Genomic DNA, 18,033 nt, shown 5'->3' with positions numbered 1-18,033 from the left:
CAATAACCAAAAAATCATGTTTTGCATGTTGGCTTTTACATGGCAATTCACTACCAGCTTGGGTTAAAAACCCAATAACCCGAGATAAATGGAAGCAAAGGAATACCAGTGATGTGCAATACAAAAGGCCTATCTTTTTCAACTTAACGCCCAGGTTCTCCACTCTGTAGGCACCCCTAAATGTTGAGCCTGCTGGGCAACCAAGACCCACAGGCCTACATTTAAAACTGCAAGGCTTTTGTTTTCAGGAGGATTTGTCCACTCCTTAGATGATTAGCCCAGGTGGGGTCCAGTCAGAAAAGGGAAATCAATCTAGGTATTTCATACACAGGGATTCAACTTCACAAGTGATGGAGGAGAGGGGAAGGGAGGCAAATGTTCCCCCAGCAGAAGCCCCACCCTCCTGCAGGCTGGGAGGACAAAGGCAGGAGATGGTGTGACTGCAGAGCCCCGAGCTGGCTCCACCCAGCAGGAGCTGGGACCGGAGGGAGGGGCTGAGAGGCTGCCTTGGGCGGGGCAGGGGGAGGGAGCCATGCCCTGGGAGATGCAGGGTAGACGAGCATGGTGAATGGAGCTGAGAGAAAACAGACAAGTGACCGTCACGCGGACCCAATAAAGTCTGAAGGTGGCCCCTTCCCTGAGGAGCTGTAGAGCATCAGTGGCCAGGTACCATTCAGAAAACGGGGTGCTGTCCCCCCAGCAAACATCTTAACTCTGTTCTTCCTGTAGTTTCCTGCCTGATAATGCCCACCCGCTTTCACGCATCTTCGTTTCGTTATCATGGAGACCTCTCACAGCCTCACTAGGTTTCATTTAATGGGCAGAATCTCCAAGAAGAGCGTGATTTCCATGGCACACTTGGCTGCCATGGACCCCTGTGCCAGGCGGGCTGAGCTGACCAAGGAAGGAAGATGACTACAAGGTGCAGCCCGGCCTTGGGACCACTCGTAGAAGGAAAGGAGCCTGATAGAGACGGCGACCATCACCCTGCTCCTGGCCTTGCAGCCTGGACGGTGCACAGCAGTGAGGGCAGCCCGCCCCGGGGGCGGGGGTGGACACCCCAAGTGACATAACACCATGTCCCACCACCACAATCGGGGATGGCTTCACCCCAGTTGTCCATAACATGAGCAGGGTGACTCAGGGTGAAGAGGAGTTGTTTCTAAATAATAACTTGTACTAGGAGTTGAACCTGAACAGTGATCACCCTAAGAAACTGTCAGCAACGACTGAAACAGTCATCCCCGCGACAGTGAGCTGGAACAGACCAAACAGGAGACTCGTGTGCCCGCCTGGAAAATGAGTTTGAGAAGGTCTACAGAAAAAGTCCTTGCATAGTGAGCAACGACTCATGGTTAACAATAAGGAAAAGCTTCGTGGGAGAAAGACAACAGGAACTCAGGTAGCGGGCTTAGACAGCCACGTGAGAATTCAGAGCAGAAGCCATCGATCAGCTGATACCCTGCTGAGGTCAGAAATACCCAGAGGACTGGGATGCAAAGGAGGTTTTCAGGGATAAGCAGCAAACAAGCTGAGAAACACAGGTCTACGTTTCCCGTCAGGGATTCCACACAAACTCCCCAACGTAACCTCTGCTTCTCTTTGAGCCAAGGTTGCCATCCCAGGTCAGCTATGGGAACTGTGGGCCAGGACAGGGCGGGCTTGTGTGTGAAGTGGGGGGCACACTTGTGAATGGAGCTGTGTGTTTAATAAAGTCTTCTGAAATTTGGAATTGCTGCCCATCAGTGATTTACCGTTAAGCACTTCTCCCTGGGATCTTGCACTTCTAAAAATACTATTTGCTTTTTATTTAACACTGAGCCTTTTGATGTTCTAGAATACAAAAATAGTGTCTTATTATTTTAAAAGCTTAAGAGAGAAACTAGCCATATTATTAGAAAAAGAAGATATATGCAGCTATAGTCTGTTCAAATATCAAGAGGTGTGACTTTTCAAATTCACATTTCAATCTTTATTTACATAAGACTTTTAGAAGTAGTGGGTGTAAATATTAAATCACCCAAGCTTGGGTGAAATTTTATTGAGAATAACTACAAATAAAGGGAAACTGATTTTTTAAAGTCACTTTCTGAAATTTAGATGAAAAGAATATCGAGCATTAACAAAAAAATGATATATTTACATATCAATATAGGTTTTCTGTGCGCAGATTCATCTCCTAGGAAACATACAGAGGCAAGCTTGGGGAATTACAAAGGAAGGAAAACCCTAATCAAATAGGTACTGTTGTTCAAACAGAACATTAGCTTAAATGATCCAATCAGCTGCTTGGGCCAAATTTTTTTTTTCTTTAAGCCCTTCGTGCCAGAAGACGACCTCTCAGAGCATGAAGAACCCACATTACGTTCCAACTGTTTGCCCAGCAGATGGGGGATTTGAAAGATACATTCCATGGAAATGGGATAAGAACGAGGAAGGTCCTGGTTAGTCACCAGCATTCATGCGATCTACCCATAACGGGGTCGCACTGTTTACTCGAAATCCAGGGCATGTTTGGCAGTTACAGTGAATCAACAATCCAGTTGCTGGATCTCTGATTTCACCATTGTTCAGGATTACACCACAAAACGCAATACAACCTGCGGAAAGTTCCCGGAAGACAGAGGACAAAAAGTAGAGAAGCACATTGGGGCGGGTCTGCCACCAGCCTCTGTCTTCATATTTGCCTGATGACGTCACAGAGTCCGAGGTTCGCGTGGGCGATAACTGACACAGTTCTAGGCCTCAGTTTAAAACAGTCATTGCCTCTCACTATAAAACACGTTGCCTGCGATGCAGCACGTGAAGACTATAGTTTACTGACTCAGTCTTTTGCTTATCAAAAACAGCAATGTGTTTCTCTAAAGATCCTTAGGGGGCAATCCTGAAAATACTCACACAGACACACACACACACACACAGACACTCCTGCTTTCTATGTGGAAATTAAACACAATTCTATCTTACTGCAATATGAAGACTGCAAATTCAAAATTAAAAAAAACAAAAACCAAGAATTACAGCGGTTTCAAACCTGCTAACTTGTTTTTAGAACAAGTTCAGAATCAGTAACCAGGGTATCACGACACTAACGCACACTTCACGATTTTCTGCCCCGCACAGGAGACTGAGAATCGGACTCTGGTCACGTTAAGACCTCCCTTTACTTTGAATTAATGGTGTGAATACTGTGTTTCTCCTTCTGAAATCTGTGGTTTGTGTGAAGTTTATGCAAACATGACAGAAAAGCTTAAAGAGGGAAAAGAGAAAAAACAACGTTGGTTCCTATTTGGATAAGTAAATGAGGTTAGGACTTTTCTCTAAGATGTACTCAAATAACCTCTATTTTAACCATATCCAGAGACCTGTTCCCTTCCCTGAACCCTGTGTTTTAGAAAGAATTTAAAATGTATATTCAATTTCTATTTCCAGTCTGAAGCTGGAAACAAATTAGTTTGCGGCCGGGTAGAATGCTAAGAAAAGCTTATCTGCACCTTTTTATTCACATCCCTCATTCCTTAGAAACGTAACTGCTGTTTTTATGAACTTTGTTTTATGGATCTAATATTTAAGGCCAAGTCTATCTTTTATGTCACAGCAAGAAGGTTAATGTACTTACAGACTCCCCCGCAATGCATCTTGGGCAAGGCTGGGCCCAGCTCTTTCCACCGTCCTGAGGAACCTATTTAACAAATCACAGCGGCAGGTGAATCAGAACGGTGGTTATTTACACTTTTCATTAGACATTTAAAGGCTGGTTTGGTGGGAGCAGAAACCTACCCCCACGCTTGGTCGCCCCTGGCCACCGTCTGGCCTCGGTGCAGGGAGGTGGCCTCTGGGCTGGGCATCTGGTGACCCGGGCTCCTTGCTGCCCCAGGATGCGGGCACGCGCACCTTCACCTGGGGGCAGCCCCACTCCTGCGCCGCTGCTTCTAATCTCCTGCATGCCCGTTTCTGCAACAAACAAAATCTCACTTGAGATGGCCTCGTAAAGCACACAACACTCTAATTGAATTTGCTTTCTGAGAACCTCAGCTGCAAAGACAGACCCCTGTGGAGCTGGGAAAGTTTATAGGACATTTGAGGAGATGACTTTAAACTTTATCTTTCGGGAATAAACACCATCAATTACACTTAACCTCATTATTTCTAGCACTGTCTGATATTTACTTAGCTTTACGGATTTAAAATAGTCATTTTAAACAATTTTGGCTGAAACTCTTGTAATAAACTATTGTGACTGGTTTATTGATATTGAAAATGTACAAAACCTATAAATTTTGTTCAAGAAACTGGTTATATGCTTCAATACATTTTGCCTGGTATCAAGGCAAATACTTTCTTAATACAATATGAATAATTCACATGTGGATAATTCTTTGTCTTACTGACACTGAAGAGTAAACTAATTTTATTTATTTCAAAAGTTGCACACACAGCCCATAACTGATAACCTTTGGGAAAGTCAGCATTTGGCTTTTGCTTCTCCATGAACTAAAGATGAATTACAAAAGCAACCCTCCAATGCTAAAGGAAAACGGTTGACTCTCTAAGTGCGAAGACTGTGTACTTTGCGGGGTAACGATGTTTTCAGTGACACAGAGCTGAGGGTCAGGAGGTCCACCCCTTGCCAGCGCCAGCATTCCATCCTGGGTCCCTGGGCCAGAGGGCGGCCCCGCTGGTGGACAGCTCCCACCTGAGTCAGAAAGCACCCTAGCACACGGGCGGCCTGCACACCCTCCTCAGTCACTGGCAAACCATCGTCATGACTGGTGCCAAATCTGTTCATTATCTGTCCTATTATTTATTTATGGTTTTCTAAATTGACTTTTTTTTACTTAATGGATTTATCTAATATATTGATAGAAACCTCCTATCATGGGTTTAGAGTGCCAGGGTTACTCTTCCCTAACAAGCCTTAAAACAGATACCTGAGGATGAAAATGGAAAACGTTGACATCTGAGCCCCTTAAACCATTGAGAATAATGTCCTGGGGTAAATAAAGTGTGGAATCCATGCGGCTGAGACAAGGGCAGAGGCAGTCACCCCTCTCCCTACAGTTCTTCCTGAACACCAGGAAATACAAAAAGGTCACAGTCACTTCTGCACTGAACCACACCCTGGGCACAACCTGAAATCAGAGAACACTGACATCTGAGAATACAGCCAGTGAGAAAGAAAAGCCACCAAACCCCAGTGCGGGGTCCCCTCTACTCCAGCCCACACCCCCAGCGTGGCTCCATGCTGAGCAAGGGCAGAAGCTGTGAGCTGGACGGAGCGGGGACGCCAGTGAGGGTGTGAGTGATCTGCCCCCGGAAAGCCCACCTAGACACGGCAGCTCGGGGGGAGCCTGAGCCCTGGAGCACAGACTCGGGGCAGGGCCTCCAAAGTCCACACCGTGGACACAGACTCCTCCAAACTCACAGGTCCTGAGAGGGAAACGGGCAAATGAGTTGGGGGAGTGCCCCTTGGGTGCTGGGTGGTGAGAAGGAGAAAGAGGGGAAGTTAGGGTCCTGCAAGCCACGAGGACCATAATACCAGGAGCCTCACACCCTCCCCTGTCCATCACCAAAACAGACAGACAGACAGACACCTGCTATACCTGGACTCAGCCAAATTAACAGAAGAACTGCCATTACACCAGCAATCTTTACAAAACACTCATTAACATAAAAATCCCTCCTGAAAAACAACCAGGAATCAAAAGAAGATTGTAATTCAAACAGTCTAAAAACATACTTAAACGCTCAAACATTTGAAGATATGAAAAACCACCTTGAATTAGAAATGTAAAAACAGAAAGGGACAAAAGCAGGGAGAAACCAAGAGAGACTTGAATGAGTTCAGGAAAGTAATGGAAGGAAAAAGCACAATTATCTCAGAAATGAGGAATAAATTATAAAATGCAATAAGGAGAATAAATTCAAGTGAAAATAAAGGGTACTAAAGAAGGACAGGAGCACAACCAAGAGAAGGAAAAGAACATAAAGGAAAAAAAAAAGGGTAGGAAAGGAAGCAGTGGAAATGGAAGACAAAGAAGGAATAGTGTTCATAAATCAGAGTTCCGAAAAGAGGAAAACAAAATAATGGAGCAAAGCTAATGTTTAAAACTGTAACCTGGGCTTCCCTGGTGGCGCAGTGGTTGAGAGTCCGCCTGCGGGTGCAGGGGACGCGGGTTCGTGCCCCGGTCCGGGAGGATCCCACGTGCCGCGGAGCGGCTGGTCCCGTGAGCCATGGCCGCTGGGCCTGCGCGTCCGGAGCCTGTGCTCCGCAACGGGAGAGGCCGCGACAGTGAGAGGCCCGTGTACCGCAAAAAAAAAAACTGTAACCTAAGAAAACTTCCCCAAAACAAAAAAAATGACTGAATCTTAAAATGAAAAGGCTCACAGGGCACCTGGGAAAATTAACCCAGAATGATCAACGCTGAGATATATCCTAATAAAACTAGGAGATTTCAAAGATAAAGATAAAATCCTCAAGGCCCCTGGGCATGCAGATCAATGAAAGTGCAAAGGAACTGGACTGGCATCAGGTTTTTCAAAACCAACATACAAGTAAGATGACAATGGAGAAACATTCTTTTCAATCTCAAGGAGAGAAAATATGAAATAAGAATTTTAAATCCAGCAAGCTGTCCTTCAAATATCAAGATTACAGAAAAAGAGTTTCAACATACAAGAATTTAGAGAATACTACACCCATCAGCCCTTCCTGAGGATTCTACCTGAAGGTAAGCTTTATCTCACCAAGCGATGACTGGGAAAATTCCAGCATAAGGATTTTTTGTAAGCATTTGAAAGTATTTAGATGTACATCTAAGACTAAATTTAAAATAAAGGTGGGATTAGGTCGAAAGACTAATGTGCAAATATTAAATACTCTGACAAAGCAGAAATAATTCAACTAAAATATGAGAGACGAAGGGGGAGGGAAAGAGGAAAAATTCTGACTGTGGGGGCTTCCCTGGTGGCTCAGTGGTTGGGAGTCCGCCTGCCGATGCAGGGGACACGGGTTTGTGCCCCGGTCTGGGAGGATCCCACATGCCACGGAGCAGCTGGGCCCGTGAGCCATGGCCGCTGAGCCTGCGCGTCCGGAGCCTGTGCTCCGCAACGAGAGAGGCCACAACAGTGAGAGGCCCACATAGCACAAAAAAAAAAAAGAAAAAAAAAACACTACGAGAAATTCTGACTGTGTATAGGCCAATACTGTATAAGTGACAGGAGCATATTAAACAGTACTGGGAAAAAACTGATAAATCAGACAGTAAAGAGTTAAATGATAAAACCGATTACTAAGGACATTAAAATAGGTTTAAATACAAAACTAATCACTAGAAAATACAAATCCTCCTAAATCCAAAATAAAAAATCTCAATAAAAAAGCAAAGAATACAGATTGCATAAAGAAATAGCAAATATAAGAAAATATACATAATTATGGAATATTATGATAGAGTTGCACACAAATAAATCAGTCACGTCAAATGTTAATGAGCTTAACTCACCTATTTTTAAAGAAAGGTTTTAAATTTGGTTCACAAAACAAGACCCAATTATATGCTGTATACAAGAGGCACACCTAAAATAAAATGATTTTGAAAGGCTAAAAATAAAAAGAATGGACAAACATATACCGGCAAATGAAAACAGAAAGAAGGAATAGACCAAGTAGATTTCAAGCCACAAAGCATTAAATACAACAGAGGACATATTTAATGCTAAAAGCCATAGTTCACAGTGAAGACTTAATGCTCATGAACATCTATGCACCAAACAATATAACCACCACCTTTATGAAGCAAAGACAATACCGAGATACAAGGAGACAAAATCATGCTAGTCATAGGAGACTTAATACACCATCCTCAGTACAAGGCAGAGCAAGGGTTCCAAAAAGTAAGAAGAAGACAGAAGATCTAAATGGCGTTCTCAATCAAGGTAGATCTTACGGCTATGTACTGAACTTCACACCCTGATAACACAGAATCACATTCTTCTCAAGAACCTACAAGGAAAACACTACCTATCAGAATCTATGCAATGGATTTAAAGCAGTTATCAGAGAAAACTTCATTATACTAACATGTTACCAATAAAAATGAAAGAATAAAATTAATAAATTAATAAAATCTCAGCTCATAAAAACTAGGAAAAGAACAACACAGTAACCCAAAAGAAAACACAAGGAAGGAAATAATGGAGGGAAAAGCGGATTAATGAAGTAGAGGTTTTTTTTCCATCGAAAAATAGTAGATGTAAATCCTGGGGAGTTGGAGGTGGGGAGAGAGGAATTAACAAAACAGACAATCCACTGGCTAACTTAACCAAGAAAAAAAGGGGAAAAAGCACAAATACAGAAAATAAGAAATGACACAGGGAAATAAAATGAAACACAAGAAAATTTAAAACTCGTAAGAGACTATTTTGTAGATTTCTATACAAATGAATTTGAAAATGTAGACAAAATGGATAACTTCCTAAGAAAATTCAGATGACAAAACCTGACCCCATCAGAGATAGGAAACTTAAACAGATGACTGCCATAGAGAAAAAACCAGAAAGGGTTATGAGCAAGTACCCCACAAGAAGCACCAGGACCAGCCAGTTCCACAGGGGAATTCCACTAAACTTTCAAGGATCAGATCATCCCAGTGCACTACACAGAAATGATTCCAGAGCACCGACAAGGAAGGAAACTTTCCAACTCCTTTTATGAAGCATGTATAACTCTGACAAATCAGATAAACAGAACAAAGAAAGAAAACTGCAGACCAGTATCACTTATGAATTTCCATGCAAAAATATTACACAAAATATGAACAAATAGAATGATATATCACATTGAGCAATCACACGTCATGACCAAGTAGGATATTTTTCTAGAAACGCAAGTTGGGTTCAGTATTAGGAAATCCATTAATATCATTCACTGTATTAATAAAGCCAAGGACAAAACAGTATTATCCCCATGGATGCTGAAAAATCCTCTGACAAAATTGAAACCCGTTTATAAAAACTAAAGAAAATAGGAATTGACTGTTATATTCTTAACATGAAAAAATATACATAGCTTAATCCTAAAGCCAGTATCTTATTTATTGGAAAAAGACTAGCAGCATTTCCACTAAGATCAGGAACAAAGCAAGAATGCCCAGTCTCCACTTCGGTTCACCATTGTCCTAGAGGTATTATGTTACCCAACAGAGTTACAGAATGGCCATCATCAAAAAGTCTACAAATAACAAATGCTGGAGGGGGTGTAGAGAAAAGGAAACCCTTGAACCCTGTTGGTGGGAATGTAAATTGGTACAGCCACTATGGAAAACATTACGGAGGTACCTTAAAAAAATAAAAAGAGAACTACCATATGACCCAGCAATTCCACTCACGGGTATATATGTAGAAAAAATGAAAACTCAAATTCAAAAAGATACACACACCTCAATGTTCACAGCACCACATTTACGATAGCCAAGACACGCAAAGCAACCTAAGTGCCCGTCAACAGACGACTGACATAAGAAGATGTGGTGTACATGCACAATGGAATATTACTCAGCCATTAAAAATATCGAAACATTGCCATTTGTAGGAGCACGGATGGACCTAGAGAATATTATGCTTAGTAAAGTAAGTCAGACAGAGAAAGACAGATACTGTATGACCTCACTTATATGTGGAATCTAAAAAAATATTACAAATGAATCTATATACAAAACAGAAACAGACCCACCAGATACAGAAAACAAATTACCAAAGGTGGGGGGGAAGTAGGAGTACCGGATTAACAGAGACACACTACTGTGCTTACAATAGATAAGCACCAAGGATTTACTGTATAGTACAAGATATTATACCCAATACCTTGTAACAGCCTACAAAAGAATACAATCTGAAAAAAAAAGTTCACAAGTACACCTGAAACTAACACAATACTGTAAATCAACCATACTTCAATGAGAAAAAGGAGGGGTAGTACTGGTGATAAACAGACCAATGGGACAGAAGTTCAGAAAGAAACCTGAATGTGTATGAAAATCTGGCATCTCGAGCCAGTGGGATAAAGATGGACTCTTTAATACACGGTGCTGGGACAACCGGGCAGCCATTTGGAAAAAGATAAAATACAATCTGTATCTCATACCACATACAAAAGTAAACCTCAAATGGATTAGGGAGCTAAATGTAAAAAAGAAAAGAAACTATAATTCCTAGAAGAAAATGCGAATAGATGCTTCTTGAACCTTGGTGTAGGGAAACACCTTCTAACTATGACTCAAAATCCAGCGCAACAAAACAAAAATGGATAAATTTGACTATTTAAAAATAAAGATGTCTGCAGGGCAAAACAAAACCAAACCCTAAACAAAGTAAAGAGATAACTACAAGTTGGAGGGAAGTATTTGCAGCATACACAAGAGAAGAGCTAATAACCCTCATACATGAAACTCTTATAAAAATTGAGGGACAAAGAACCAGAAACCCAAGAGAAAAATAGGAAAAAAAGACACGAACAGACAAAAGTCATAAAAATGGCCTCCAAACACAGGAAAAGCTCAAACTCACTTACATTTACAGAAGTGAAAATTAAGACAATATCAAGATACCACTGTCATCTGTCAGGCTGGCAAAATTTTTAAAGTGTGATGCAGCCTCTGTTGGTGAGGCTGTAGGAAACAGGCACATTGCTGATGGGAGTGCAAACTCTGCAGGGAAATTTGGCGGTATGTAACAAAGCTCAGCCACGCTTTTTAACCCAGAAACTACACCTCTAGGAATCTACCCTCCAGGCACAGCAACAACCATGTGAAAAGTAAAAACTGCACAGGGTTATTCACGGCAGCACTGGTTAAAGCGCAAGGTATTGGAAACAACCTAGATGGAGAGTGGCTGGACAAACATGGTACTGTCCAGGCAGTGGAGTGCCATGCAGCGGTAAAAAGGAGGAGGGTCCCTGGCTTGCAGTGATTTCCATGATATACCGTGAAGTAAAAAGACAAACTGCAAAAGAATATCTATAATCTGCTCTACTGCATGTAAGAAAGAAGGGGATAAAAGACATTACACACCTCTCTGCTCACCTGTGCAAGAGAAACACTGGGAGGATATATCAGAAGCTGAAGAGAGTGGGTGGGAAGGGGCCAGAAGGGGGCTGGCACCAGGGATGAGGCGGGAGCCCCGCCCCGCTGAGCTTGGTCTTGGGTAGCTCTGAGTCTTAGAACCATAGTAACATTTCATGTGCCCAAACAATAAGTTGGAAATTTAAATCAAAAAGCATGTCAGGGAGAGGGGACCCAAATGGAACACAAACAATAACAAACGAACAGAACTGTATTACAGAAGAGTAACACAGCCACTGAAGGACAGAACCATCCTGAGTAAGCCCGGAAAATACTATTCTGACTAGAAACTTAAACGGCTAATGACAGAGCCCATTAGAAATTATGGAAATGAAAAGCAGTTATGGAAAAACTCAGTAGATCACTAAACAGTGAGTCACTGATGAAAAATCACTAATCAACTATGAGCCAGAACCAAAAAAATTACCTGGATTGGGGCTTCCCTGGTGGCGCAGTGGTTGAGAGCCCGCCTGCCGATGCAGGGGACATGGGTTCGTGCCCCGGTCCGGGAGGATCCCACATGCCGCGGAGCGGCTAGGCCCACGAGCTATGGCCGCTGAGCCTGCGCGTCCGGAGCCTGTGCTCCGCAGCGGGAGAGGCCACAACAGTGAGAGGCCCGCATACCGCAAAAAAAAAAAATTACCTGGACCGCAGCGCAGAGTCAGAGACACAAAAAACTATGAAAACCAGTAAAGGAGAATGAAGGTAGACTGAGAAGATCCAACACTCATACATCCTCCAGATTTGGAGTGTTAAAATAAATAAATGATAGTGAGGCGATATTTGAACTAAAGACAGAATTTTTCAGAACCAAGGCATGAAATGAATTAGATTTGAAAATCCAACCAAACACCACACAGGATTGACAGAAAAAGAACCCATATCCAGACATATCACAATGTAACTGCAGAACATCAAGGATAAAGAGAAAAGAGAAGAGGCCACCTCTTTAAAAGTACCTCTTTTAAAGTAAAGAGGCTGTATGCAATTACTGACTCTAGTTAGTAAATCTGTTTCTCGCAGGGTTTCCAGTTTTGAAGCTTTATTGGCATACTAGGATTGAATAAATAGATAAATACATTGTCAATAATGAGAGCCAGCTTTCTATTAATGAAGAAAAATTACAAATAAAGAAAGGGAGAAGGCTACAATGAACCCAGGGGTGCTGGATTAGCAATGGAATTATTAGTATGAATGCACAGTTTTTAATACATATCCAGATAGAGATACAGAAATATACACAGATGTGTGTATATATATGTAAATACAAATATATATACATTTACCCACATATATAAAATATGTATTTTTATAATGTACACATTATAAATATATATATAATATATACATTTCCTAGCTATGTCTGCTGAGAACAATGGCACCCTACCAGCAAGACTACACCTAAGCCCCTAGATACTGGTTTCTAAATATCATTCTCCCATTAAAGGAATCTGGGCTCCGTGGAAAGTGGCTGATTCAGGGATGGAGCAAGGAAAATATAAGCTGAGCCTTAAACATTTTCTGGCACCCAAAATAAGAAAGAGTTGTGCTTTTTTTTAAAGGACAAGGGCACATCAAAAAAAAAAAAATAGCACCAACCTGAAAGAGTTCCTAACGGCCAAAGCTGAAACAGCTCAAGCAATAAAATAAATAACAATAGCAGTGGATTGTAATCCACAGAATAAATACCTGTGAGGCTAACCAAAACAAAAATAATTGAATAATTGGGGGAGAAAGAATAGCTCTTCCCTGCAGATGAATTCTAATTAGTAAGTATAAAATGAATGAGGGAAAGACAAAATCATCATTAAGTATACACCACAGTGAAAAATATTTCAGGCAAGATTTACTAATAGATGCTAAATCAGTAGGCAAAGGTTTAAGGAGAAGTAGGATATGGCACAGTCTCAAAGTATCTCCCCCAAGGTATGTATTAATTATGAAGAGAAAACCAGTAACTTTACAGGGGATGAAACCACCTTCATCCAGAGATAGAATGAAGGTTAATCTCACCAGTAATGAGACATCCTGACATCATGGACCCCCGATGGGATGCGCTAAGAAAGTGTAACATCACCTCTGTGATATACGTGCCCGAAAATGCATGGCCTCAACCTCATGACAGAAAATGCTGAACAACCAAAATTGAGTGACGTTCTTCTGCAAAATAACTGACCACTGCTCCTTAAAAGTGCCAAGGTTGGGACTTCCCTGGTGGCACAGTGGTTAAGAATCCGCCTGCCAATGCAGGGGACATGGGTTCAAGCCCTGGTCCGGGAAGACCCCATATGCTGTGGTGCAACTAAGCCCATGCACCACAACTACTGAGGCTGAGCTCTAGAGCCCGCAAGCCACAACCACTGAGCCCGCATGCCACAACTACTGAGTCCGCGTGCCACAACTACTGAAGTCCATGCGCCTAGAGCCCGTGTCCCACAACAAGAGAAGCCACTGCAATGAGAAGCCCGTGCACCCCAAGGAAGAGTAGCCCCACTCGCCGCAACTAGAGAAAGCCCGCACGCAGCAACGAAGACCCAACACAGCCAAAAATAAATAAATTTACTAAAAAAAAAAAAAAAGTGCCAAGGTCAGGAAAGACTGAGGAAACCTCATAGACTGGAAAAGTCTAAGCAAACACCAGGACTAAGTGCAATGTGGGGTCCTGGATTAGATCCAGGAACAGAAAAAGGATGTTAGTGGGAAAACAGGTGAAACTGGAATAAGGTCTGTAGTTTGGTTAATCGTCCTGCACCAATGTGAACTTCATGGTTTGCTAACTGCACTACGATTACGTACGCTGTTTAGGTGAAGGGTGTTCATGAATTCTCTATATTTGGGTTTTTGTTTTTTTTCCCCAACCTTTCTGTAAATCTAAAACGATCCTGAAATAAAATTCTTAAAATGAAGGTAAGAAAGTCTCTCGTACCCACTGTGGCATGTATGCCACACTTCTAGAAATAGGGATGCAAGCCGAATTGCCTTCCCACAGCCCGCTAGTTCTAATTTTTCCCTCTTGAGCAACATAAAGTAAACAGTGACAGGTGTATAAGATAAAAATCCTTTCCGATGTGTGAAGACAGCTCTCAGGTACTTTTGAGGCTATTCTCTCCAGCCAAACTTTCCTACTGCCTTTCACTATCCTGTATCTGAGGTTTTCCACAGTCTTCCCATCCTAGACACGCTGCCCTGGAGTTCCTAAATCGTCAAGATCCCTCTTAAAACGCACCATGCAAAACACTTGCAATGCCCTGTCGCCAGCCACAGAGGAGAGCCGCGTCCCCACCTCCCCAGCTCGGCCCTGAGCCTGTGGGGAAGAAACCCCTGCCAGCCGAGAGGTCCTGGCGACCAGGGCATTGGGTCCACGCGAGGCCAGTGCCCGCAGCTCCGCGTCTCCTCCACAGGAAGCACCGTCCCGTTGCTGGTGCCCACTGACTGTCTTTGTTCTTTAAATTCAACTGCAGGCTCTGCTACGTCCCCTTGTTAAGTGTAATTTGATTTCCATGTTGTTTTCTAGTGTATCAAAGTACTGCCAAATACTGCCGTAATCATGTGGATTGCCTTCGCGATTGGAAATGACGCCGCCTTCTGGGTCCCACCTGAGTCGACCAAAGTGTTGAAGAAGGGAAGACCAAGGACCTAGATCTCCGGTTACTCAGGATCTGCTCAGTCTTTACACTTTAAAAAGAGGCATGACGTGTAAAAGGGGTTTACTGTCAAGCTCCAATAATCTGGGCAGGGCTTCCCTGGCGGTCCGGTTGTTAAGATGCCGCGCTTGCACTGCAGGGGCGCGGGTTCCATCCCTGGTCAGGGAACCAGGACACCGCGTGCTGCGCGGGACGGCGGAAGAAACATCGGGGCAAAGGGACAAAGTGGAGATACTAAACGCGCCCGTGCCATGTTACACACAGGCTGCGACTTTCCCGTCAGTAGCGTCACAGGCTGGTATAACTGCGGTATTACTGTCTCCCTCGCTCCTTCCCAACACCACTTGCCAAGAAGGAAAGCAAAGGGCGTGGGTGGGCGACTGCGGCCGCAAGCCATACTTTCTGGATGGAGTCTACACACGCTGGAGCTACACTCTAAACTCTTCCTCTCTGGCGTCTAATAACACCTGGCACAGTAAGGTCAGCAGACCTGGGACCACAGCCGGCGACAAGCTGACACTCCTCGCGGTGCTCAGGTGGCCGGGGCTGGGTCCCCAAATCCCGGGGCAGCGGAAAGGGGGAGCCACACTGACACTGGGGTGCTCGGCGAGGGCTGTGCTCCTCTAGGTAATGTGGGGATCACCTGCTTGGTGGCCCTCAGCCAGCTGAGTGGATTAAATTATTCATGTTTTCTGCCATTTACTGTGGATTGTTGAAAGCTGGCCGCATACGATACTGATCCATATCATTTACTTGGGATTGGCCTGGACCAGAGGAAGACGAAGGATGCAGAGGCATTTAACTCCAGGATGCTTGTGCTGCATGGCCTGCTCTCTTCCACTCCCTACTAGAGAGGCTCTGTCAGCCTTCATAAAAGCAGATGAAGACTCTGCTTTTATGACCCAAATAAAAGACTCTTGCTCTGTATAAACAAAATTAAAATCCTGAGTATACACAAAGACCCCATTACTTGATAACTGAAGATCTACCGAACAGCAACCTCGCCAGAGAGGAGTTGAAACAGGAACATGGTTGAGTAGGAGAAGACACTTGATAAGATGCATAAATTAAAACATAAAAGATGTATCATGTTCCCACAATGATGGGACACACAGCTGGCATGTCTGGGAAAGACAAGCTCCCCTCCATTGAGAAGGCAGGTCATGCCTTTGCTGCCAGGACTCTTTCCTTTACTGGAAGTGATGGGGCCCCGGCGAGCTTGGTGAGTGGGGTGAACGGGAGGTGGGGTAAAGGTTTCACGAGCTGGCAGAAACGGAGTGCACAGCCCTGGCTCGTAGAAACCAGACGGGGGCTGTTCTCCTGATGCGCCCGGGCACACATGGGTGAGCCAGCAACAGGGAGCACACAGAGCACCGTCCAGCCCGGCTCTGTCGAGGGCCAGCTCTGCCCTGGACTGAACCCAGACGTGCGGCCACCACTGGAAACCCATTTCTCGACTCTGTGCTGGAGAAGGATGTGGAAGATAAAGACGCCAACTTCCTGAACCCTGACAGAAACACAGCGTGTATCCTCTTCAGTCAGCACTGCAAGAAATGGCATGCTCTTAAAAACCTTAAGTTAAGCATATATAACACATATGCTAATGTATGTCAAGCATATTTAAGTTAGAACGCCAGTGTAAATCGTTAGAAGTTGGTAATGCAATTTAAGGTAATTCTCTACACACACACACACAATAATCTCAGCTTTCATTTCAAAGGTATTTAAGGATTTTTATTGACTAATGGAGATTATTCGAAACATTATTTGTATTATAAATGTGTGATGCTGGTTAACTGAGTTCTAGTTATCAGAAAATTTGCTGAGTGGGTTTTTATAGGTTACTTTTAACTCTATCGTAGTAAAGCAAGTTTCCTTTTTCTGGAATAGCTGATGCAGACGCCCATCAGCTCTGGTACAGAACCCTTAGTGCTTATGAACAGGATTAATAAGGCCTGCAGACTGTCATTGAGAAAGGAAGCGTGTTTCCATCAAGCAGAGATTCCCCCTCAGTGACACTTGCAAACGACCTTGCGCTCTTGGGGAGGGGTTGCTTTCTGCGGCACAGAGCAAACTACAGAAAACACCAGAAGCTAGGGTCCCTACTCTCAACCCCATGTTGTCAGGGCATCCCAGGACTTCAGCCACGTGGACCGTAATATCGAGATGCTGCGCTTCCCTCAGCTGCCCTTTCCAGAAGACTCCTCACCTTACCGGGCACGGGCTTGCATCCACGCCCTGGACCAAGTCTAGCTCGGCAAAGAGAATGCATCACCTCCCGAGGAGGAGATGAACGAGGTTAAGCCTCAGGCAGGAGTGAGAGCTGGTTCCCTAGAGGAAGGTAGCGGAGGAGAGTGAAGAAAAACCACTCTTTACTTCCAGTTAAAAGACAAATAAATGCACACTCTAGGCTGAGGATTAATTCTGCTTGCATGGTTTACCAAGGACACTATAACCCTAAATTGTAAAAATCTACTCACCACAGGTGGAGCCTAGTAACCGTCCCTGCAATGGTAAAAAACTACAGCTTGGAGTGTTTCTGCATGTGTTCTTTTTGGTTTTTTGGGGTTTTTTGGCTGCATTTGGGTCTTCGTTGCTGCGTGTGGGTTTTCTCTAGTTGCGGCGAGCGGGTCTTTGTGGTGCGCGGGCTTCTCATTGTTGTGGCTTCTCTGGTTGTGGAGCGCGGGCTCTAGGCGCATGGGCTTCAGCAGTTGTGGCGCACGGGCTTAGTTGCTCCGCGGCAAGTGGGATAGAACCCTGGTCCGGGAAGGGTTCTATCTGCCTTGGCAGGCGGATTCTTAACCACTGCGCCACCAGGGAAGTCCGTGCATTTGTTATTTCAATAACAAACAAAAATTCTGCGACGTAGGAAGGATAGGGAATTTTATTTCTATGAAGTCCACAAACCTCAGGTAACTTGCCTGGTGATTTGAGATGGCAGAGCTGGGGCTCAGTGTGCATTCATTCTAACTGGGGAGACAAGACTGAAACATACACTAAAGCAACACTAAAAACTTTACAATAATGTATGAAAAAATATTTCAAAACTTAATATAAAGCTATAGTAATCAAGATAGTGTGGTAATGGCACAGGGATACACATAGCAGATCAATGGAATGGAATTGAGAGTCCAGAACAAACCCTTCCATTTATGGCCAACTAACTTTTGACAAGAGTGCCGAGACAATTCAAAAGAGAAAGAAGAGTCTTTATAAGAAATGGTGCTGGTGTAATTCTATATCCATACGCACAAAGAGAAACACAGGGC

At 43.8% G+C, this 18,033-nt stretch overlaps 1 protein-coding gene across 2 annotated transcripts in view; it reads right to left on the bottom strand.

The window, feature by feature from the left end:
• CUNH10orf143 (chromosome unknown C10orf143 homolog) overlaps positions 1-18,033 on the bottom strand; it is a 40,611-nt gene that overhangs the window by 9,205 nt on the left and 13,373 nt on the right. For both annotated transcript variants that reach the window (XM_024751583.1, XM_024751584.1), the window contains exons 2-3: positions 3,781-3,954; positions 3,620-3,682 (exon numbers count right to left, since the gene is read on the bottom strand). In XM_024751583.1, the coding sequence (XP_024607351.1) occupies positions 3,620-3,682; positions 3,781-3,954 (237 nt within the window). The remainder of the gene's footprint in view (positions 1-3,619; positions 3,683-3,780; positions 3,955-18,033) is intronic.

This window comes from Neophocaena asiaeorientalis, unplaced genomic scaffold, assembly GCF_003031525.2.
Source record: "Neophocaena asiaeorientalis asiaeorientalis breed wild unplaced genomic scaffold, Neophocaena_asiaeorientalis_V1.1 scaffold108, whole genome shotgun sequence".
Classification (NCBI taxonomy): Eukaryota; Metazoa; Chordata; class Mammalia; order Artiodactyla; family Phocoenidae; genus Neophocaena; species Neophocaena asiaeorientalis.
This window is presented reverse-complemented; position numbering and strand designations above follow the sequence as displayed.